Source organism: Gallinula chloropus (assembly GCF_964237585.1).
Source record: "Gallinula chloropus genome assembly, chromosome: 13".
In the NCBI taxonomy this organism is placed as follows: Eukaryota; Metazoa; Chordata; class Aves; order Gruiformes; family Rallidae; genus Gallinula; species Gallinula chloropus.
The window spans coordinates 10,197,317-10,220,163 of record NC_140098.1 but is presented as its reverse complement, the minus strand read 5'-3'; the positions used below and the strand labels follow the sequence as shown (position 1 = coordinate 10,220,163).

The window sequence follows — 22,847 nt, the reverse complement described above, 5'->3', positions numbered from 1 at the left end:
AAGAGAAGCAGCCCAGCCTGAGTTCATTGATTTCTAATTTCCTCTGTCATTTTTATATTTGAACCAGCGTGGATTTTCTTGTTGTCTTCCCAACCTTGACAAATGACTTCAGTCTTGGTGTGGCATTACTCTAACTGCTCTACCGGGCTCAGAGAAAGCCTGATGGCAGCCCAGCCCTGACCCCCGAGGTTTGCTGCTTTGCTCCTCCTCTTCCGCAGCAGAGAGTTAAATCCCGTGTGCACACACACACACACAGGTACAGGTCGCTACGAATTAACAGCTGGGGCCTCGTTACGTGCTCCCTGCGCACTCCCTCTTGCCAAGCCTGCCGCGGGAGCGTGGCCGAAGTCCACGACGGAGAGCTGGAGCTCTCGGCGTGCCACGGAGCAGCTCGGTGTTTTCCTCCTCGGCCGCGCCGCGGGCAGCTGCCCGGGTAGTACGGGGGCCGCTCGCCGCCGCGGTCTGCTGAGGGCGCCGCTCCCGGAGGTCTTTAAGCCCTTGTCTCTGTTTCCACAGCGGCTGGACCCCGTGCTCGACCGTGACGCACCGACGCCGCCGAGGCGGACGGTGATGGCCGCGCCCCTGCCCCGGGAGCGGGTCTGTGACGGCGCCGCCCCCCGAAGGGGTCGCTGTGCCCCCGCCCGCCGCCCGCTACCGCCTGGCCCTGCCCCGCCGGCCAATCGCATGACTCCCCGCACCCCCGCCGGCCAACGGGAGGCGCTCGTCGCTCTAAGCTTCAGCCCCAGCGCCCGCCTCCTGCTGAGAGTGACAGGTGCGTCGCCACCGTCCCATTGGTCTGCTCGCCTGGAGAGGGGTGGGCATGCGGGCCAATCCCCGTCCGTAGGGCGGAACCCTCAGTGGCCACCTGCCCGCACTGTGACAGGAGAGGAGTCGGTATTACTGCATCACAGAGCGGCATTGGCTGCCTTTGCCGTCACCGCCCCACTTCGCGGGGCCGTCCCGGAAGAACCGGACGGCGATTGGCCGCGGGGAAGGCCGGGTCCGGATGTGCGATACCGAGGGGCGGGCTTTAAATGGGGCAGTGGCGGGGGGAGCGGGGGAGCGGCGGCGGCTGGCGGGGCCTGGGCCGCGCGTGAGGCGGAGCGGCGGCAGCAGCAGCCTTGGCGCGGGTGAGAGAGCGAGCGCCTGGGGCGGCACGGCGGGGCCCGGCCCAGCGCCGCCTCCGGGCGTGTCGCCAGCCGTGGTCGCGGGGGGACGGTCCCCGCCGGCACGGGAGGGCGGCGGGCGCGGCGGCGGGTCGTGCGTCCGCGCCCCGCGGGACCGTCGCCGGGAGGGGCTGGGCCGGCGCGGGCGGCGCCCGTCCGTTCGCCCCGCGAGGAGCTGCCGCCACCGCGCAGGGTCTGTCGGCCCGGACAGCCCCGTCCCTCACGCGGGGACCGCGCCGCCCCGCCCGCCGTGGGAGGCGCCCCGTGGCCCCTTTCCTCCGGGCACCTCGGGGCGGCTGCCAGCGGGGCTGCGGCCCGGCGGGCCTCCCTCCACGCCCTGCCGGGCGGCGTCGCTCTGCAGGGCCGGGTACAGCCGCGGCCTCGGCGTGAGATACCGCCGGGGGATGGCAGAGGCGGGCTCGGTCGGACTGACCCTTCCCTCCTGAGCCCCTCCTATTCTCTTGCAGCTGCCGGTCCTGTGAAACTCGGCGGTTCGTCTCCTTGTGTCTTTCGAACGCGTATCTGTCGTGTAGGGGCCGGTTCTGTTGGCGTAGGTTACGATTCCCTTAAGGAGCGCGTTGGAAGAGCGAAGTCATAGCAGCAGGTGTCGTAGGGAAGGTGTAATCGCTCTGTGGAGGAACAGGCTTGACTGGTCAGTGCTCCTGTTCGCTGCCTGCATTCCTCAGCGGCTCCCTCCCTGTCCGGTGGGTTCAGGCGTGACCTAGGGAAGTGCTTGTGTCCCGAGAAGATCGGGAGTGGGAGTGCTGCTGGCGACTCGGGTCTGGTGTAAGCTCACAGGTAGAGTCACCGGACAAACGACTCAGTGTTGTGATCAGCACGTTTTGTTCTTTGCTAGCATACTGCTTAATCAGCTCTCGTCTGGGAGTCATTCCCTTTCAGGCAGGGAATAAAATGCATTAACAACGTGTATATGTGTATAAACGTGTGTGTTATATTTGCCTATATGTGATTTTTCTTTTCTTGCGGAATCATTTACATTTCGAGAAAATACTTAGCAAAGTGCTCTGTCCTGCGTAGGTGAAGTTTTTGTCAAGCTGCTTTAGTCTTGTGTTTAAACTAATGACCCTGTAGATAATAAGGAGAAAACATGGCACATGGCAGGACAGTAGGTATAAATGGTAGAAGTAATCTTTAGTGGGAATACCTAATGAAGAGAAGGAAAAGGTAAAGGACTGAAATGCTTACAATTTCAGTTCTCATTAGTGATAACTTTGCTTTTTGAGGTATTTTGGGGTAATAATGAAGTATTGTGTGGCTGCTCTCATGTATACTCTGCCCTGGTCAGGCCCCACCTGGAATATTGTGTCCAGTTCTGGGCTCCCTGGTATAAAAAAGACAGGGATCTCCTGGAGAGAGTCCAGAGAAGGGCTACAAAGATGATTAAGGGCCTGGAGCATCTCCCCTAAGAGGAAAGGCTGAGTGAGCTGGAGAAAAGAAGACGAAGGGGGGACCTGTGTAATGTTTATAAATATCTTAAGTATGGGATGCAGGAGGAAATGATCGGCCCCTTTTTAGTGGTCTGTGGGGACAGGACAAGGGGCAATGGCTGCAAGTTGGAGCACGGGAAGTTCAGCACCAACATGTGGAAGAACTTTTACACAGTGAGGGTGACAGAGCCCTGGGACAGGCTGCCCAGGGAGGTGGTGGAGTCTCCTTCTCTGGAGATATTCAAGACCCATCTGGATGCCTATCTGTGCAATATGAGCTGGGGAGCTGCTTTGGCAGGGGGGTTGGACCCGATGATCTCTCGAGGTCCCTTCCAACCCCTGTGGTTCTGTGATCGTGTGCCTCGGTGTGGGTGAACACCAGTGTAAGTAAGGTTCTGCTTGGTGGCAGGTGGCTCGCATGGTCCAGCTGCAGAAGGGCTGTAGTAAAGCTGTGCTGTGTAGGAGTTAGGAGGCCTTTCCAAGAGTGGCATTTGAAGAAGTGTCTCTTCACAAGTCCAGGTTAGGTCTCTCTTTAATTGCTGTTGTAGGAAAGCATTAGAGAAAAAGATGTCTGTAAAAAGCCCATAGGAGGAGTGCTGTTACTTTTCTATTCTCAAAGTAGTAGAAATTAGTAGGAAGAGTTACAGAGTGTCACACTACTAAGCCTGCTCTGAAGTGAAGTGCTGCGAACGATGACAATATGAAAGGAGAATGACTAAACTGCCTTGAGATTCCATTTAATGATATTGGGACTTGGCTCTCCTTGTCTGATGCAGACCTTCTGCATAGTTAGAAGTAGGATAAAGTGTCTAGCTTAAATATGCTGCTACTTGATTATTTTTTTAATATAGTTTTTAATTATTGTGAGTGATGTGGTAGTGAACTGTGAGGTGAGGGCACTAGAGAGCACAAGCACTTGCAGGTAAGCTTCCTGTATTGAAATCATTCTACCCTGCTGTGTAGTAGCTAGGAGGAGTGAGTGTTATTTGAAACAAATTCTAAAACTTCTTGAAAGGCTTTTCAAATGACCCTCCTCTGGGAAGCTGGAGCTCTGAAGTTACTAGCTCTCTGTGATAAATAGTATTTTAACAGGTGATTGAGACTGGAGACAGATTAACAAGTTTAGGACAAGACTGTATCCCTTATTACTGGCAGGCAAGTGCATAAAAGGTCTCTGTGCAGGAGAATTTCTGTAGTTTAGAGCTAAAATCATGCTTAGTTTGATGATTTTAACAGAGCTGTAAGTGTACGGAGAGATACATAGCTGCTTTCTGTAATGTGGAGTCAGTGACTGAACTCCATCTAGCACCGCTTATCAAGCTTCTAGATCAGTTCCATGTTTCACAAGTAGTAGGTTGGGCTGGGTTTTAGGTACATACCTTACTCTTTGTCCTGTTCAGCTCTAGTCTTTCTCATCTTTGGTTCTGAAAGAATGTAATTTATGTTACCTAGTCTTAAATAAACACCAGCCTAAACCAAACAAAGAAAAAAAATCCCACCCAAACCCCATAATAACACCAGATTCCAGATGATTGTCTTCAGACCTGTACTTCAGCTTCCAGTACTTTTGTCTCGTAGCACTCAGGTGTTCTCTTTGTGCGTCAGTTCCTCCTGCCTCTGGTTACACTGAAGTTGCCCAAGGAAATGTCTTGTACCTTCCTAGCCTAGCATCTTGGTGTTGTATTTAGCTTGGCTAAACTTCACAGAAGAGAAAAGGCGCTGATGCTGGAGCTCTCTACATGCCCCTGCTTTCTAGACAGGAGGTGGGCAAGAGGGAAAACGTCATCTTGCTGTGGTCACAGGGCATGCCCTGGTGCAGTAGCTGTGCTTTGACCTTCTGTTTCAGTAGATTGGAATGATGTGGCTGCTGAAGAGGAAAAATATCTGGAGGAGCCACATAACGGAATGTTTGAGATGATTTTGGGGTGGTACAATTAATTAACTGTCATTGCTTTCCTGAATGGTACTTGCATTTTTTTTTTATTTGTTATCAATACTAGACTTCCTTTGGATAAACTGTCTGGTATTTGGGTTTTTGTTGTGTTGTTTGTTTGCTTTTAACAAGATTGGTAATTGTTTTCCCTTTAGGAAGATTTTTGATCATAATATTACTTCTTTCTCTATAAACTAATCAAATCAGTGGGTAAAAAGGTGGTGCCTTGTGTACTGTTGTTAAACTTGGTGTTGAGTCCAGCAGAAACCTGTGCCATTCTCTCTGACACCCTATGAATTACCTTAGTCCGTGTTCTGCAACTTCCTATTAAATAAATTGAGCGAAGTGAGTTGCCTCAAAACGTTAGTTAATGTAGCCAGAAAAGAGGGCAAGGAGGGGAAAGGCAACTGTGAGAACTGGAGGGGAAAAAGGTAGAGGAAATAGGTTGTGCCAGACAAGAGGTGCTTTAAATGAGAATTCTTGCACAAACAATAGCAGGACTTAAAAAAAAAAAACAAACCCAAACCAAAACCAAGGGCATACACAGTAGATGGCACACTGAAACTATAAATACAGCTGAAGTTCTTGTTGAACTGTTGAGCTAAATGGTGCTAAGCCTCAGTGCTTGTAATGAAGCCACTAAGTAAGTTACAGAGAAACTTCTGTGTTCTGTGGCTTTGTCTGTTCCTGGTGGTGTTCCAAGGCAGATGAAAACAAAATGACGTGGACATGATGCAGACTCAATGGGAGGATCATCTGTTTCACTGGGAATGGCAGAGATTGTTTCAAACTGGAGTGCTTCAGAGACATGTGAAGTCAGCAAGGGGGTGGGGGGGAGTAAACTTCACCATAACTACAGGAGCAAACCCTTGTAGTACTGTCCAGTGCTCGACTTGAATGCCCAAGTGGTAACTTTAATATTTCTGTGTGTAGAGTATTTTTCTTGACTGCGCTGAGCCAGTAGATGATCTTTTTTCCAGTGTGCAAGACAAAATGTGGAATGCAGAACTTAGAGTGTCTTTCTAGGAGAAAGAAGTTAGGGATTTACACACAAGAATTATTCCATGGATAGCTGTGTTACTGTTCTGGAGTCTAATATATGTTAGAGCTTTGATAGTTTTAATTACTGGCAGTCTTAAGTACGAGGAGTTTTCTCCTTAAGTTATAAAAATATGAAGTTGGCCGCACAATTGAATCTGAATCCGATTTATACACTCTGTGCTGTTTATCTGATAGAATGCATATTCGTTCTGTTTATTTTTAAGGTATAGAGCAGAGAGGCCTGAGGAAGCTCTGAAGACACTGAGAAGTTGCAGTCCTTTGTTTGGAATACACGTTATGAACCCTTTCTGGAGCATGTCTACTAGTTCTGTGCGCAAGGTAGATACATAATGCCTGGATGAATGCCATAAGGTGTTAACAGGCATTGGGGGGCAGTAGCAGTTCTGGCAAAGACAGATGATCTGGAGTGTGTGTTTTATCCTGAGGATTCTAAGTGTAAATTAGCTTTGAGCTGCATTAACTGGAATGTGACTGTGGACATAGTCTTCTCCAGAATTTGTTGACTTTTCTTATTTGAAGCATCATTAAATGGGAAACAAACTTGTTCAAATAGCTGAAACACATTTCTTGGGATGTGTGCTTGCTCTCTTATATAGCCCTCACCCAGGTTCTGAATGTGAAGTGAGTACTGACAAAATTGTGCCTCTGCAATTGTGACTTTGGACTGTGTGTAGAAGTATGACAGTTCTAGGGTTAGTCACTTCTGAGGTGTTTGGTGCCAGGGCAGATTGCGTAAGCTTGTTGCTGGTGCTTGTGGTGTAGGGATTGTTACTGGTGCGAGACTGAAGCGCTTTGAAACACTGCAGGCTAGCTCATTCCTGTAGTCACCACAACTAGTCTAATCACACATCTGTGGTCTGCAGGTTTGTCTTCGCAATCTATAGGATTATTTCGAGGTCTGTACACAGTACAGTGTTCTTTAGCAACCTAGAAGTTACCAATTAAATAGAAAACTAATTTTTTTTTCTTTTTTTAATAAAAGATAGCATAGGCATGAAGAAGTTACTATAGCAAAACCAAACTGGGCTTGATATTGCTGTCAAATGGTGTTGCTTTCTCAGTAGGAATGGGCTGTGTAATCAGCTCCAAGTGAATGTTGGTGTTTAAGCACAGGAAGGAAGTGAAATACACGAAATTTTCTGTAGAAAGTTCTTCATCTCCACTACACTACTTCTAAAAACTCTGAAGTCTAGAATATGAAGATGGTAGTCAGTGGAAATGATTTATCTTGATGTATTGTGTGCTAGAAATAGAATAACTTCTGAGCTGAAGTTGTATACTTTCTGGTTCCAGTTTCTAAATAAACATAAGCCTCCTTAAGCATTTGTCCTAATCTGCAGGTTTTGAATCCAGCACTGATGACTTTTGTACTTTTAGGCTAGGTTTGATTGACTAAAAACAGAAGCCAAAGAGGCACCACCCCCGTGTAATAGGACACCAAAACCCAAGGCATGTTTCATCGGCCAGACCTGTAGTTAGCAAGGTTGCCTTTAAACCTGTGATAAAATACTTCATATGTTAAACATTCAAGAAATACAGCCTGTAATCTCATGATTCTCTTTTAATTTAACAGAGACCTGAAGCTGAAGAGAAAACTTTGAGTGGAGAGGTGCGAACCAGTCCTCTACGAGCATCTACAAAGAAACAGTTGCCTTCTATTCCAAAGAATGCTGTGCCAATAACCAAGCCTGCTTCACCTGCCACATCATCCCAGTCGACAAATGGAACACATGCTTCTTATGGGCCTTTTTATTTGGAGTATTCCCTCCTTGCAGAATTGTAGGTTTCCACTTTTTTTTGGTCTTCTTTATTAGGTCACTGGGTTTATGCTGGGGATCTAGTGCAGGGATCTAGTTCTTGCTTGGTGCCTTTGCCTTAGTCCTTGAAGAAGGCAGTAGAACTTAAGTTCCACAAAACTTTTTTTCTGGAGCAGCAGTCTCAATTTCTTGAGGAAGTAGGGGAGAGGAAAATGAGATGAGATTTTTAAGGGATGTGTTTAGATGTGATGCTCTGAATTGCAACAATTTTCAGTCTTCAAGTAAACCCATTTTGGGCTTAGGCATCCTGACTAGTTATCCTAATAACTTTATGGTCAGAAATACCAACTTCTTGAAACAAATCTTAAAATGGAAGCCAGCAGATGCCTGGTGGGAAGATACTTACGAGTGTATGGTACTGTCTAATGGAGTTAGGATGTGGGAGCTTCCTTCAGCTGTTACGTGGAACACTTCAAAGCAGCCTGATGCGTCTTATTAAATAAATATTAGGAAGACTACATTCCTTCCTGTGTTTAGTGATACTTAATGTGAAACTTCTGAGGGAGGAGTTAGTGTGATTTACATAGCCTTTTGTATCAGTTACACTTGATCCAGTCTAGTGATTTTCAGACTGCTGTGGGAGCATGCAAATCTTTTTTGTCTGCAAAACTTCCTAGTTATATAAAGTTACATAAACTTCTGTGCTGCAGAGCTGAAAGGGCTTCCTCTGTAATAGACATGCTGGATTCTCAAGTATGTAGTGCCTTTTGGAATGAAATCCCTGGGGTCCTTATGCAATACTAGGTCTTAGTTCTTGCATTTAACCATTAAATTGAAAGTAAGAACCCAAAATATTAGTGGGTTGGGTTTTTTTTCAGGGAACTGACAGTGACTTCTTAATTCAAGAAAGATGTTTTTCTTCTGCAGCATGCAAAACTATATCGGTATCATAATATAAACTCCTTTGGTTTAACACACTCATTATTAGGGAAATAAGAGAAATAATAATATTATTGAAATCGTAAGGGGAGAACTGCTTTAAGATTATTGTCTGCTTGTACAAGCACATGGCATTCACTTTAATGGGTCTATATGCCAAGTAACTGGAAAACATATCCAGTGAATGGTTTGTAATTGATTTTGTTCAGTAGAATCTGCTAACCCCACAGCTACAGCGGGTTAAACTTGCTGGCAAATTCTTGTGTTCATTGATTTGAAAACCAGTAAAAATGTCATGTTTTGCCCTGGTAGGACTGTCAGTTATCAAATGGACTTTGCTGAAAGGCAAAGGAAGAGGGAGAAATGATTCATAATGTGCTAGTGATTGATAATGGAAGATTGTGACTAGATTATCATCCCAGGAAGTGAAACGACATCTAAGTGAAAGTTTGGGGAAAGGGCTTGGTCCATTCTGTTAAGGAGATGCCCGGAATCTCTTGATCTGGATCCATAATATACCCTGCTGCTTACCTGTCCTTTTATTCTCTGCTGCTTTGTCAGTTGCCTTTAATTTTTGACCTGCAGCATAGCTTCATCTAAAACTGGAAAACCACTTGTCTACAATTGAAGTTACAAGGTTGGTCACATCTCAGAATTAACTACAGCTGCCTGCCAATCTGCATTCAAAATTATTTAATTGCATTTCTTTTTTTCTTCTTTTCTTTGAAACTGGGAATCCAGTAGATAAGTGGAAGTTTCACTGTTGATGTGTGTTACTTGCATCTGCTGAGGGAAGAATTTATTTCTACTCCTCTGCGTACAATTTCATCAGGCGAAAGAACTTTGTCTTTTGGTGGAGGGGTAGCAGCAGCTCCATGGTGGAGGGGTAGCAGAAGCTCCAGTGAAAGAATATGGTTTCTCTAGCTTCCTGCCCCCTCCTGGGAGCAATCTGCCCTTGGGAATTGATTGGGACTTTGTGAAGAAGTCCCCTGGCAAGCTGTTGGTAGTATGCTCTGGGTTTACTGTTTTCAGCTAGCTGTAGGTTTACTGTGGCTGTGGAGCTGTTCTAATACCGATTCCAATTGCAGCACCTTGGTTGTAAAGCAGAAGTTGCCGGGTGTCTACGTGCAGCCATCTTACCGATCAGCATTAAGTAAGTTTACATTTAAACTTCAAAAAATCTTTTTATGTGTGTATATGTATTTAAAATTCTTTCACTCAAGCAAACTTTCTCACTTGCAGTGTGGTTTGGTGTAATATTCATAAGACATGGGCTCTACCAGGATGGTGTGTTTAAATTTACTGTCTACATTCCTGATAATTACCCAGATGGAGATTGCCCGGTAAGTGGCTGTGTGTGTCTTGAGTTTTTCTTGTTTTCTGGTGGTTTAAGTATGACTTCTTTATTAAAGCTAATATGCCAGTTAGCTTCTCATTTCTTTGAACTACCTCTGTTCAGTTGGCTGGGCTCATTTGTGATGTCTTGTATGCATTACTTAACATCTGTGAAGAGATCATGTTATTCTGATTACTGAAGCTGATGTTGAGTGAACTTCCTGAGGTTACATGTGTTAGAGTATTAAGTAGTCCACCAGTTCTTTACCTCAGCTCTTGATCTGCTTCCTTGGCAAGGAAGTTAATGTTGAAATGCTTAAATAAGTATCCAAATTCCAAGCAGTGATAGGGGGGACATAAAATCCAAGTGCCTATGCTGTGCTTGCTGTGGTGCTACAGGATTTCTTGCCAGTCTCTCTTACAAATTACATGGGAATAAAGAACTAAAAGGACTTGGAGAAAGTGGCAGATAGTATGGTGTTATCGTCTGTCTCTGCTTTGTCTTTTTCTCATTAGGGAAAAGTATCCAAGTCATTACATCAATTAAAATAAATTATATATATATAATAAAAAAAAAAAAATCCTGTGGCAGTCTATCTCCCCAGAGCAACTGGCTCTCGTGGCCAAATTTCTGTAAGAGGGAGGTTGGGAGACAGGTGTATGTAACTACTGTAACTGAGAAGAAGTTGCTGTGTGAAGAAGCTGTCTGCTTGGTGTCAAGTTTTGCGTACAGCTCTCTTTAAAAGGACAGAACTAGTGGGAAGCAGTTTGGTTCAGAGCATTAGACTTCAGTATCTCTCCTACAGCTGTCATTCTGCTAGCATAGAGCTTTAAAACCTTCCTGTTGAAACTCAGTTTTCTTTTGGAAGAATGCATGAACACCAGAGGAAACCACCTGTACAGGGCTGCAGCAGCGTGGTGTCACTGCACAATTTACTTAAAAATGAGTAGGATAAAAGTGGTATTGATTGCAGCTTGTGTATGTGTAAAGCTGTTGGTCACAAATAGCTAAAGCAGAAAAAGTCCTTTAATCTGATCTTATCTGACGATATTACCTGTGTTGGCACTAGTGCTTGTGCAGTTAGCTGGATTAGTTTCCTGATTTGGTGATAAGCATGTAAGAGGACAAGACCCGGTGTGTAACACGGGTGTGTTGGGTTACGGCTTCAGAGCTGGTATAAATCACTTCAGGTTGCTTTCTTTTAATACAGTAACAATTAATTAGTACTTGGAAGCAACATCTGACTGACCCTCCCCCAATGGTTTTAACATCAGGGATGGAGTTCTCATAACTAATTTGTTTTTTCTAATGCAGCGCTTGGTTTTTGATCTGCCTGTCTTCCATCCGCTAGTAGATCCTTTGTCTGGTGAACTGGATGTGAAAAGAGCGTTTGCCAAATGGAGGTTAGTGGTAACATACTGATGTATAATTTGAAAAGTGTTTGTTCCTTTCTTCATTGTGATGGGTGTTTTTTTCCTTTTTAGGCGAAATCATAATCACATATGGCAGGTATTAATGTATGCTCGCAGAGTCTTCTACAAGATTGATACAACCAGTCCTCTGAACCCCGAGGCTGCAGTGCTGTAAGTATCTTCCATGCATATGGATATGGTCTCCTAAGAGATTTTTGTGTAGACTTGCAGCAACAGGAGATTTGTTTATCGGTTCATGCTGTGTATCTCTGGAGTTGGTTGCACTAGGAACTAAAGTTGAGGCTTTGCCAAGTCTGTCTGTGCCTCTAGAGCAAATCTGAACCTCCTTGCAATTACTGAATGCTACTTAATTGTGTCTTGCAGGTATGATAAAGATATTCAGCTGTTCAAAAGTAAAGTGGTGGACAGCGTCAAACTATGCAGCAGTCATCTGTTTGATCAGCCTAAAATAGAGGATCCCTATGCAATCATGTGAGTACCAAAACTTGTTCTCAAAACATTAGGGCATGGTGAATTTGCTCATGGTATAGTTGTTGATTTGAAGACTCTGCCAAGTTGACTCATCTGTTTCTTTCGTACGTCTGCAGCAATACTTTGAATATTCCACCCCGATTTCCTTCTATTGAGTGAATATTAAATATAATCAGACATTTGCATTGACTGTTTTTTCACTAAGCAACCAGAATTTAAAAAACCCTCAACCAAACCCCAAAACAAATAGACAAAGGCCCCTAAACACCCACCTCCCTCAAGCAGAGATACCCATGGAGTAAATAAAGGAGGTTTACTTTGGAGGTTTTCCTGAACTCAGTTTGCATGACTGTAGGTTTTAGTCATACTTGTAAATACTTTAAAGCTTGACTGCATGGGGATGGAACGATCAGCTCCACAGTGAATATGAGCAGCAGTTCATTCAACACCTGCTGAATTCTCATTGCAAACAAAAATGAAAGCCTAAATATTTCCTGCTGAAAAGGATCCATGACAACATGAACCTAATTCTTAACTGTGTTTTACCAGTGAAATCTCAGACTTGTACTGTACTTGAAATTCAGTGAACTAAACCAAGGAGAAATGTTGCTCTCTGCTTTGTCTATGCTGTAGTCTGCAAAAGCACATATTAAGAGATAACTATACTTAATTTGTAGTTTTTCTCCATGGAATCCAGCTATACATGATGAAGCTAGAGAGAAGATGTTGACTCAGAAGGTATGTGCAAAGTCCAAATTCTCATGATAGTAAGGGTTTATTGCCTGATAAGAGAGGAAGTGTGCTCTGTCTCTTCGTGATGAGCGTGTACTAGAGAGACCTCAATCCACCCCTCTTTGGGATCAGCAGGCATGCTGAAACTGATGTGGTCTCCTACCTAAGCAGTTATGTCACTGTTCTAAATTCAGTGTTAAGCAATTAGTCATTTAGCCAGCTAGACAGCTTTGTTGGTACAATTATTGGCACACTGGGCAGGTTTTTTTGTTTGTTTGTTCAAGGGATGGAAGGGAGGGAAGAAGGGGCAAGAAGAGATTTGTGGACTGCCTATTAGCTTGTCCTGCTCTTGTCGTGACCATTACCGCTTCTGCAGAAACTGACAGTCCCCACTTGTTTGTTCTCTTCTGTCGAGAGGTCTTTCATTACTGAATCACAGCTTCAGGGCCGCCTTCTCATTCCAAACCTTTTAAAGCAGCACAAGCAGAGTGAGTACCTCGCTCACATCTCTAACGCTACTAATTTCTAGTAAGACAGCTAATCGAAGGGTGCTTAGAGTTACCTCTGTCACAAAGCACTCCTACTGGTATAGCAAGAGTGTGTTGGTTCATTTAGCTTTAGCCTGAGCAACACCTTGGCTTTTGGGGGAGAGGGGTGATTGGTTCCTTTTTTTGGGGTGTGGGGTTTCTTTTTTGGCAGGGTTTTTTGGGTGTTTTTGTAATTATTTCTGTGCACTTGACGAGCTGCCACACGGGAATACTGAGTCTGCACGGGGTGGCATGACAAGTCTGTCCACTTGCAGTGCCTTGGGATTCTGAACTGGTGGCTGGTATCTTTGCTGGGCTGGCAAGGAAATGCACTCTGCATGTTTTAATTACAGACTTGGGCTCCTTGCACTGGAGCTGGGGCGTGGTTTGATGCCTTTTTTCTTTTTTTTTTTTTTTTGTGTAAAAAAAGCAAACCAAAGAAACCCCCAAAACAACCAACCACTGTCTTTTTTGTCAGTCCGAACTTTGGTCTACCTCACTGCAAGCTTTAACTCATACCAGAAAGCACACAGGAACATGAATGAGATTTTTACCTTAATGCAATGTGCTGTCTAAAGCTGTGTAGCATGTTCCCAACTGCCAGTGAGACAACAGGGCTTGAGGTGAGGGGGCCTTTCTCCAGCTTTGGAACACAGGAATATATTTTGATCAGATTCAGATTTATTGATGATCTAAAAAACTTCAGAAGTACTTTTGACACTTTTTTTTAGATTCTTTGCCTCATTCTTTCTTATCCTTTAAATCAAAGCCCTACAGAGAGAGAACAGGTTGAGGCATTTGAAATGGAAGTGTTATTATGTCTCAGAAACTGTTAGCAAGCGTTAATGCCAGTGATTGCTTTTTTTTTGACCTTTCTCTTTGGAGATGTGCATTAATTTCTTTTTAAGTGAAAACGAACATTTGCAGTAACAATTGCACATAGTGTGCTTTAATCTGTGCCTTACACTGACATTTGGAAAAAATCTCCTATCTGAGAATGTTCTTTTCCTTCCTGTCTTTCCTTGCTTCTGCAACCCTGGATCCTTCTTTTCCTTCCTGTCTTTCCTTGCTTCTGCAACCCTGGATCCTTCTTTATTACCCATGTAATTCCTGTGCCTTTATAGAACTGTAGCCCAGGAGTGGCTGTGATGTCCCAGTTCCCTGCTGAGCATGTGGCTTTTGCTGGGTGATGTTCTGTATGCAGCATGTGATTGGCAGGTGCTCAAGCCTAACTGGTTCCTCTTGTGTGCTGTTGTCTGGTGTGTTAACAGCAATTCTGCCACACAGTGTAACCTTTTACATCAAGCATGGGGAGGGACAGAAGAAATGCAGGTCCATTTGTCTTGCTGACCTAATTTACTCTGTCAGGCAAAAGGCTTGCTGAAGTATGATGCAATGTCCTCACATAATTATCCCTTTCTAGCACTTTGTGTGTCATTCCAGGTTTGGTGTAGTTGGTGCACAGATCATCTGATGAGCCTGTAGTGGTGTGGAGGAAGGGCTAGTTCCTAGCATGCAAAAACCTCTTTGCTGTTCTGTTTCTTTGACCTGCTAGAATAGGTATCTAATGTACTAATCTTCTTCGAGCATCTGTAGGCCTAAAGTACCTTTATCCCTCAACTTGATGGGTTGGTTTTTTTTTTTGGTCTTCTAAATTGCAAGTTGGTCTCAAATGTTTGTTACATTGTGTTGGGTAGAAACAGTTACTGTTTGGGCATTTACAAATGCTCAAGGAAGGGAAGGGCCATCCTTGGGAAGTATTAAGAAACTCCACAGTGTCAGTTGTTACTTTGCTATGTTGATTTGCATTCAGGAACCCTCACAGTATGTCCAGCATCACAGATAGTGAGCTGTGGTCAGAACCTCAGGTTAAGGACAGAAATGTTTTGATTTGTTCTGATGCTTCTTTCTGTAGAACAAAACCAGTGACAAATGGCAGTGCAGTGATGCTGGGCCATGGCCTTCAAGCAAAAAGCACTGCTTGAGAGTCTTTTGACTTTTGTGGCACTGTGGGGTAGCAGGACATAAACTGAGTACAGCTTCTGTAATGTCAGAGTAGTTCTATGGGCACCATGCACCTTCACAGAACTTGAACCAATTGCCATTTTGCTGTTCCTCTTTGAGGAGAGGAAATGATTCTAGCTTCTTCAATGGTTTGATTTGCCAAAGGTAAAAAGGATGGGGAGGGACTTCAGAGGGTTTGAGGTGCCTAATAATTCTGACTTGAACTCCCTTCTACCTAGAAGAAGCCAGAAGACCAGCACTGCAAAAGCATGCACGTTTCTGGGCTGTCGTGGGTAAAGCCTGGCTCAGTTCAGCCTTTCAGCAAAGAAGAGAAGACGATGCCTACTTAGCTCTTCTGGATGATGGTGCACAAAACACTTTCTGTGGGTGGAGGGAATGTGATGGAGGGAGAAACAGCAAAGCAGCAGTTTCTTTCTTGACTACGGACTAGTAAAAACTGAATGGTAGCAGTGACTCCAGTAAACCTGTTCAATGGATTACTGACTCGTAATGTTTTACATATGCATTAGGTTTTAAAGGCTTGCCTGGAGTTTGGAAGTCTCTCTTGAACACTGCAGTACTTCTACCTGAAGACTGTTTAGGGTGGGTTATTCCTCAGGGCTCTGAAATGCCTGGAGGTTTTGGGTTGGTTTTTAAGCTTTTATTTTTTTTCCCCTCCAGGAATAGCAATTTTTTTAAAAAATCTTAAATTACTGGCAGAAATATTAGCATTGGAAATATGATGCCAGAAGTAAGCTGTGTTCATGTAAACTAATATAGCAGAGTTAAACACTATATTTAATGGTTTTAAATACTTTGGTTTTTATTGTAAATATATTAGAATTTGAAATTGTAAATAGACGGTTCATTGACTCCATTTAGCACTTTGCAGCGGTAAAGCTGGGGATGATGTATGATGTATTATTGATTTGTAAATGGATGTTGTCACTAAAGCACACATTAGTCTGACAGGTGAAAGCAGACTGTCAGGCTTGTTAGACTTTTATTACATAAACACTAAACTCAAAGCTTTTTATGGTGGTCTCTTGAGCTAATAAAATCTTAGAGGATTTTAGATTCCCTAGGTGTCTAGGGGATGACTTAGGATAGCAGATAGCTTGACTAATGTGTGTTGATAGTGACATCTTAAAATAAAAAGAAACCGTGATCTAGCTTCTGTCCCTGTTTGTCTGTGTTGTAGACTTTTAGCAAAGCCTGGAGCTGGGATGGAAGCCCCAGCTACGTGTGTACTCGGGACGTCACGGGATACCCGGGTGTGCCGGAGAGGCTGGTTAAATAGGGTTTGTTCCACACACAGGAGCTCCTTGCTAAAGCATGTCTGAGCTCAGGACGGAACCTTTCACTCTTCCCAGGAGTCTTCCTATCCTGGTGTCATAGGCAGGCACAATGCCTTACTCTTGCCTGGCAGGGTTTTCCTATCAAAACTTGTAATGTTAACCCTTTGCAGCTGGGCTGCTTCTTCTTTGGCTCTTGCAAACCTTGCAAAACTCTTGCATTAATGCACACCCTGCTGTCTAGTAACGAGAAACAGTGACTATATATATACCTGTGATGTGGTGGTTGGGAAGGGTGGGAGTGGTGCAATATGTGTTTTGGGTTTTCTCCTGTGTGTTTGTCTTTAGTATTGTGTGACAGGCTAAATCCACTGGTCATATGACAACTCTTCCCTGGTCCCTTTGAGAACAACTTCTAGCTCCTAAGGAAACAGACAAAGACTTTACAAGTAATATGTTACCATCTACCAAATGACTAATTTCATTTACTGTTAAGGATGACTTGAGTAGGTTCTATGCAGCACCAGACATTAAATACTCAGTCTGGTTTAGGTAATGTTGAACTCTTAATACATGGTGTTGCTTTAAATCTTTTAAAGCTTCTGCCTTCACGATGCAACAGTTTCCCAGGGTGCCTGGAGTGTCTCTGATGCTGCTGGAATTCCTCTTTAGTCAGAAGAATGGAGGGGACAGCAAGGAACCTCTTTAAGGCAGAGAAAGGTGCATTTCTTGAGTCTACTCTTTCCTCTTTAACTCCCTTCGTCTTATAAAGTGTCTGTTACAGAATCTAGGTTCTTGACTATTAAAATGTTCCTTCTAAACTTTAGTGTATCCATTTACCCTCAGTGTAATAGAATTCAGAGCAATTCTTTCCTAAGCAAGTGTGAGGTGAAAGTGTAAGTTACCAAGTAGGTGCTTCTGAACAAGGTATTAGCAACTGGATTACTGCCTTCAGCTTTCTGAAAGGCTTTGCTGCCTCTGTGTACGTGAGGTGTTGGGCCTGTGTAAACTGAAGGCTCTGGCAAGCTCTGCTCACTTGAATTAGTACAGCAGATTTAAACTTGTTTAGTGGCTTTAAATGTACTGGTGTTATTTCTAATTGTAAACTCTGAAGTGGTGGTTGAGTGCAGGTATTCCAAAAGGATGTTTTTGCCAAGGTGAGTCAATCACTGGGTGAGATGCTGGTGATTTTGTAGGGTAATTAACTTGGAGCATACTCTGCTTCAGCACAAATCTGTCTCCTGTAGCTGGGAGCACAGTTCCACTTAGTTACAAGGCTGAGAAGGTGTGTTAAGGCAGTGGTATTCAGGAACACACAGGGAAGTCTAGAGCACATCTGCTGTCCTTATTGGCTCTGAAGGTTCCTGTTGATGTGCTTTCAGATGATTGCCAAGTCACTGCTAGCATAGTTCAGTGTATTTCCAGTTAGTCACGATTGCTATGTCATCCCCAAAGAAGCCCACCACAAACAAATAAGTACTTGGATACATCAGTAACTAGAGTGAAGTCAACAGACTTGAGGTAGGGAGTTTTGCTCTTGGAGTCTTTGAAACAGTGGCTACTACTAGAGAAACACTGTATCTGTTTTTCAGCCGCGGTAGGAACCAGAACCAGCAAGACAATGTCAAACTAGCTGCTGCTTTCTTCTGGGAGCAAAAAGTTCAACCCCAAACCTCAAAATAAACCAATGCAAATAATAGATTTGAGATTTTTCTGGTGGTTTATCTTTTCTTCCACTCCTGTCCCTTGGGAAGGAAGGAGTGGCAGAAGGCTTGGGACTTGCAGGAACTTTGGTCTTCATGTATTTATTTTTTTTGTAAAAACATATTCCATAAATAAACTGTTAAGTCCTGTCAGCCAAAACTTTGAGGAGGGTTAAAAATTCTGAACTGGCACTTTGGTTTGTTACTGTCCTGTAGTAGGACCGTTCTGCATCTTTATTTTCTTACCCTGCTTTTGCATCTGAATCTTGCATGCTAGAGTTAGTTATTTTGTGAGAACAGGCCCTGGCTGGCAGATAGCTGTAACTTTTATAACTTTGACTGTGTGTCAGTATAGAAAAGCAAAATCCAGTGGATCTTGGGAGAAGGCAGGTGATCCTCTCCCTGTTCCTGTGGTCAGCTCTGTGTTGACATGTGCAGAAAGTCGTTCTGTCCTTCCCTCTCTCTCTTACCCCCATGGGAAGCAAAAGGAAGCAGAAACCTGGAGCAGTTGCTTAGTGCCACAACTGTTTCTGGGGGGAAAAAACAAACTAGTGAGTAACAGAGCTGGAGAGTGAGGGAGGGGGGTGTGTGTGTGTGTGTGTGTGTACATGTGTGCACGTGTTCTTCCTCCTGTGTGGGTGAAGGAATAAGTAACTGGACACATCGCTCTTCTCTGCTCCAGTTCTCCTGACCTGGTGACTTTAGGAAACTACTGCCAGTGTACAGCAAACAGGGGTTTGAAACTCAACTTTTCAGTCTTTCAAAGTGAAGAATGTTGTTCTTACCCTGTATTACTAGCCAAGGAAGCTGTGTGGCCCACCTCCATCCATGGGTGAGAAGTCATCCTGCAGGCCAGGTGGCTGTGGGCGCCCACTTTTGGGTGCAGGGTGCTGCCTGAGGTGGCCCATTAAGTGTGTGCTGGCACCTCCTGGGTCAGCACGGCCCTGCACAGCTCTGTGAGCCCCACACACCTTGCGGAGAGCTACAGGCTTTGGCTCCCAGCATGGACATGTCATTGCTTCTCCGTGGGACCTCTACTAATGAGATCAAAGACCTTCTCTGCCTCTTCTGGGAATGGTGAGTGATGTCACTGCTGATCTGCTACTTTGGGAGGGAGGGAGGTTGTAATGGGGGAACTGGTGTCTTGCTCAGCCTCTCTCTGGTACCAGAAGAATGCTCGCGGGTGTCTCAGGACAGGGCGGTACCGGCGGCGGTTCTGTGGGGCTGTGTGTTCCTTGCCTGGGGTACTTCTGAAGCATGAGGTAGCAGCAAAGGCCTTGAGTGCCCATGCAGGTAGAGCGGGGTGAAGGAGGGAACTGGCCAAAGACCTTTTGTTCTCAAGGCTGTGCTTTGATTGTTGGGCACAGTTTGCTTTTTCTCATGCTCCCAGTTCTGCAGACCAACAGGCCCTGCACATGGGGAACGGCCTTTCTCTGCATAGCTTGGGCAGGGTCCAGCTCTTCTCTCCCTCTGGCCTTGATCCTCCTGATGCTCTTGGGTATCTCTATATCTCTTATGTAATGTTGTGATGATGGGAAGGGGGCATGCAGGAAGTAGCTGGCATCCAGGTTGTGCCTTCATGGCACCTTCATGCCCCTGGGAAGTGTCGGACATGCAGCACAACACACAGGAGCACTTGCAGCAGCCACAGCTGGCGTCTTGTGCGTAAACTGCTGGGAGTGTGGGCTGGGTGGTTGATGACTGCTTGACAGCTGGCATAATGTTTGGAAAATAATTCTTCTGTTGCTCTCTTGCCTTTTCTTGCTTCTTGTGCAGCTGATTGCTATTAAAAAAAAAAAAATCCTTAGTAGTGTTCCTGGCTTTTGTTGCTTGCATTCAAGGGAGCACACTTCTGATAATCCTAAATATGCATTTGTTCAGTTTCACTCCATCCTCCGTGTCATATGCCACTGGTCATTAGTCTTTCTAACCAATAGATGGTTTTAGTCAAGCATGACCCTGCTATCAAGGGAAAGCAGCTTGCTTTCAGTAGTCATTTTCTGGTAGGGAAGGCCCTAGAATGGGGCTCAGTAGGGTTGAAGTGGGCTTGCATTGTCAGCTGGCTTCCTTGTAACCCAGTGCAAGGGAAGCAGCAATGGCTGTGGGTCCCTGTCCTTGGTCATCTTTCTCCTCTGTGTGGCATCGGTGCCCCTGTTAGCCTGGTGGGTGCTGAGGAATTGCAAGTGCCCTTGATTTGTCAAATGCCTGTTCTGAGCTTGCTTTATAAAACAGGAGGAACTGAGCTGAAAGCTCTGCTTGGATGGCCTGGGAAAGCATGATGTGGGTTTGGTGTTGGGTTTTGCTGAAAGTTTTTTTCAGAGCAAGCATGTGGGAGCAGGTTTTGAGGGCAAATCTGCTGGCCTGGAGTATAGTTATTTAAAGTGCTGTGGATATTATTTCTCTTAAACTTTTCTTGAGAAGGTTGAAAGATAGATTTGAACGCCTCATTTAGTGTTAGAAGAGTTTAGTTAAAGGACTCATGGTGTGAAGCAGAAAATGGACTGAGTGTTGTACCTGAGCATGCCCTACCAGCTGGGCTAGGAGACAGGACAGGAGTTGTAAGTTGGAACATGATAGTTCCTCTTGATTTATTTTTCTGACAATTCAGGAGCCTTTGTAGTAAATCACTGACTTGCAGATTTCTAAAGCCTCTTTAGGTGGACTTGTGTAGAAGTTTAATTCCTTCTAATCTGGGGCTGCTCTTTTGGCTGCGGCAGGGCAGACGTGGTGCTTGCTTCCTACTCCTGCACAAAGCAGAGGAGCAGCTGTGTCCCCTCACGGGAGTGAAATACGTACCAAGCAAGTCCTGGTATGTGTTACCTCAGCTAGGAGACGTGGCTGCTGCACTTGGATTTGTCTGATTTGGGCTGAGGTTTAGGGATCACCCCAGTTAAAGATCAGTAAAACCAGTGACGAGGAAGAACGATGTTTGCTGAGCAGGTTGTGTTTATCTTGGAGCTGTTACAGACCTCTGAGTCTGCTGGGTAGGGCAGCAGGGAAGAGTCTGAATCCTCTTTTTTTTTTTTTTTCAGATTGAGAAGCAGCGAGGACACCGACTGCAGTTTCTGTGCTCAAATTTGTGTGCTGGGAGCAGCTGGGCCAGGGCCACAGTGAGTGAATGAGTGCTGAGGTGCTGCCACAGGAATCAAATCCTTTCTCCTGAATTTAGCTTTCCTGGCAGAGGTGGAGCACGTAAGTGAACTGAGACCCTAAATCCATGTCCCCGCCAGTACCTGGATAAAGCAGCGTGTTGGATGCCCCCTCTGGCGCTGCGAGTGGCGTTTCTGGGCCCTGTGAGGTGTGCCACAGCGGTCTGAAACGGCGCAGTTGCAGCCAGATGACAGCCCATGTAGGTCCCTTCCGGCTGCCCTGAAAGAAATGTTCTGATGCCACTTGAGACTTTATATATTAGACTTGGGGTTTTTTTTTTTTCCCTTCAGTGGGCTTGTTTTGGGGTTTTTTAGTAGTTGTTTCAAAGCATAAACTGCCTCTTGTATCTCTATTATTATTTACAACTGAGCACTACCAACCAACTAGTTTCAGAAACTGAGCAGAACAAGGGCAGGTGATTTACCTAGTGGTCCAGGCACAGGTTCAAGTGCAGTTGTGTTAGTTGTTCGGGCACAATGCCTGGCTGCCAGGGGCCAAGGCTGTTCTTGCCAACTTACTTAATTTAGGGTTCTTAGGAATTTCCCTCATTTAGTTCAAACAGCAGTAGTACATCAGCTAGCACCTATGAAAATAACTCTGCTTGCAGTAGATTCCGCACCAACATGCAGAAGAATTTTTTCACAGTGAGGGTGACAGAGCCCTGGGACAGGCTGCCCAGGGAGGTTGTGGAATCTCCCTCCATGGAGATATTCTAGACCAGTCTGGACCCTGACCTGTGCAATATGAGCTGGGGAGCTGCTTTGGCAGGGGGGTTGGACCCAATGATCTCTCCAGGTCCCTTCCAACCCCTATGATTCTATGATTCAAATGCGAGCTCTTGTACCAAAAGCTCCCAGGAGGAAGACAGACTGGCTTGCTTTTGTTCTAGGGTCCTCTACTGCTGTGTGGCCTCGGGAGCCCTACTCCTCCTCCTTCACACTCGGCGGGGCTCCCGGCAGAGGCAGCCCATGGCACTGGCAAGCTCCCTTGCATCAGGTTCTGCCAGAGCAACAGGAGAAAACATGTCAGAACAACCACGATGACTAAACTGTGGCAGGAGTAAAGCCTTTTCCTCCTCTTGTGCCTACCAGGCACGATTTCTTTGCTTTGAAAATAGGAACTGCAGTGGCTGAGCGAAGTTTTTGCAATCTGAAGTGTCTCACATGCTGTTGGGATAGGAGCACAATAAGCAGACAGACCTGGCACTTGAGAGCTACAGGTTATTTTTAGCCTTGCATTTACGGTGTGTTTTTTCAAACAGGAGCATAAAATGGTGAGTTTATAAAGTCTTTATTGAAAAATACACTTGCGATATTCTCATACAAAGGAACGTAAATGGTACAGAGTAACAAGAATTGTCTGACAGTTTCATAAATATTTTTACAGAAACATCTACACAATGTTTTGACTTCAGTCTTTGTGTTGTGCAGGTAAGAATGAAAGAAGCTTTTCTTTTACTCTAACTGAATTTGCAGTGAAATTAAGTCCTAAATTTGCCCATTATTCACAGGAGCAGGAATGACTGAAAACATGGAGCTTTTACCTTTGGCTTCCTTCTATGACCACCTGTACTCTGAGTGTGCTACGCCTCACAGGAACACCACCACTGTCCCCAGTGACACCTTCCAACAGCAACTGGCATCCTGTACCAGCTGTTAGTGTGTTCAGTGCTGTCCTTGTAAGTCTGGTATTTTGGAACTATTTGAAATTAGAACAACCAGTAAGTCTAATATCTGCACCACTTCTTTATCCTGTTAGTAGAGGAGAGATTTCTCCCAGGCAGCCTGATTTAGTCGGTTAAAAAAAGCCCAGAGCAACCCCACCCCCCCCAACCCATCCTTTAACCCCAAACACAAAAGCTGAGTAATGCTGCAAGAGACGGACACCACCG

The 22,847-nt window shown here is 45.1% G+C and overlaps 1 protein-coding gene across 3 annotated transcripts; it reads left to right on the top strand.

Moving 5' to 3' along the window:
- Positions 1 to 1,103: 1,103 nt before the first annotated feature.
- AKTIP (AKT interacting protein) lies at positions 1,104 to 15,973 on the top strand. 3 transcript variants are annotated; one of them, XM_084270104.1, is made up of 10 exons: positions 1,104 to 1,130; positions 5,813 to 5,927; positions 7,183 to 7,388; positions 9,394 to 9,458; positions 9,548 to 9,648; positions 10,956 to 11,044; positions 11,126 to 11,224; positions 11,438 to 11,545; positions 12,223 to 12,283; positions 15,051 to 15,973. In XM_084270104.1, the coding sequence occupies exons 2-10, from the start codon at positions 5,886 to 5,888 to the stop codon at positions 15,156 to 15,158; spliced, it is 879 nt and encodes a 292-aa protein (XP_084126230.1). In that variant the 5' UTR covers positions 1,104 to 1,130; positions 5,813 to 5,885; the 3' UTR covers positions 15,159 to 15,973. The 3 variants fall into 3 exon arrangements, with proteins under 3 accessions (XP_084126230.1, XP_084126228.1, XP_084126229.1); XM_084270102.1 differs by having other exon boundaries at positions 15,048 to 15,973; XM_084270103.1 differs by lacking the exon at positions 1,104 to 1,130 and having other exon boundaries at positions 5,779 to 5,927.
- The last annotated feature ends 6,874 nt before the right edge of the window (positions 15,974 to 22,847 follow it).

What these genes read in the sequence shown, in the direction of transcription:
- AKTIP (XM_084270102.1), top strand. Translation starts at nt 5,886, where the DNA reads ATGAACCCTTTCTGGAGCATGTCTACTAGTTCTGTGCGCAAG. An exon ending in TATTCCCTCCTTGCAGAATT is followed by an intron (nt 7,389 to 9,393) that starts GTAGGTTTCCAC and finishes TTCCAATTGCAG; the next exon opens with CACCTTGGTTGTAAAGCAGA. An exon ending in AGAAGATGTTGACTCAGAAG is followed by an intron (nt 12,284 to 15,047) that starts GTATGTGCAAAG and finishes CCTTCTACCTAG; the next exon opens with AAGAAGCCAGAAGACCAGCA.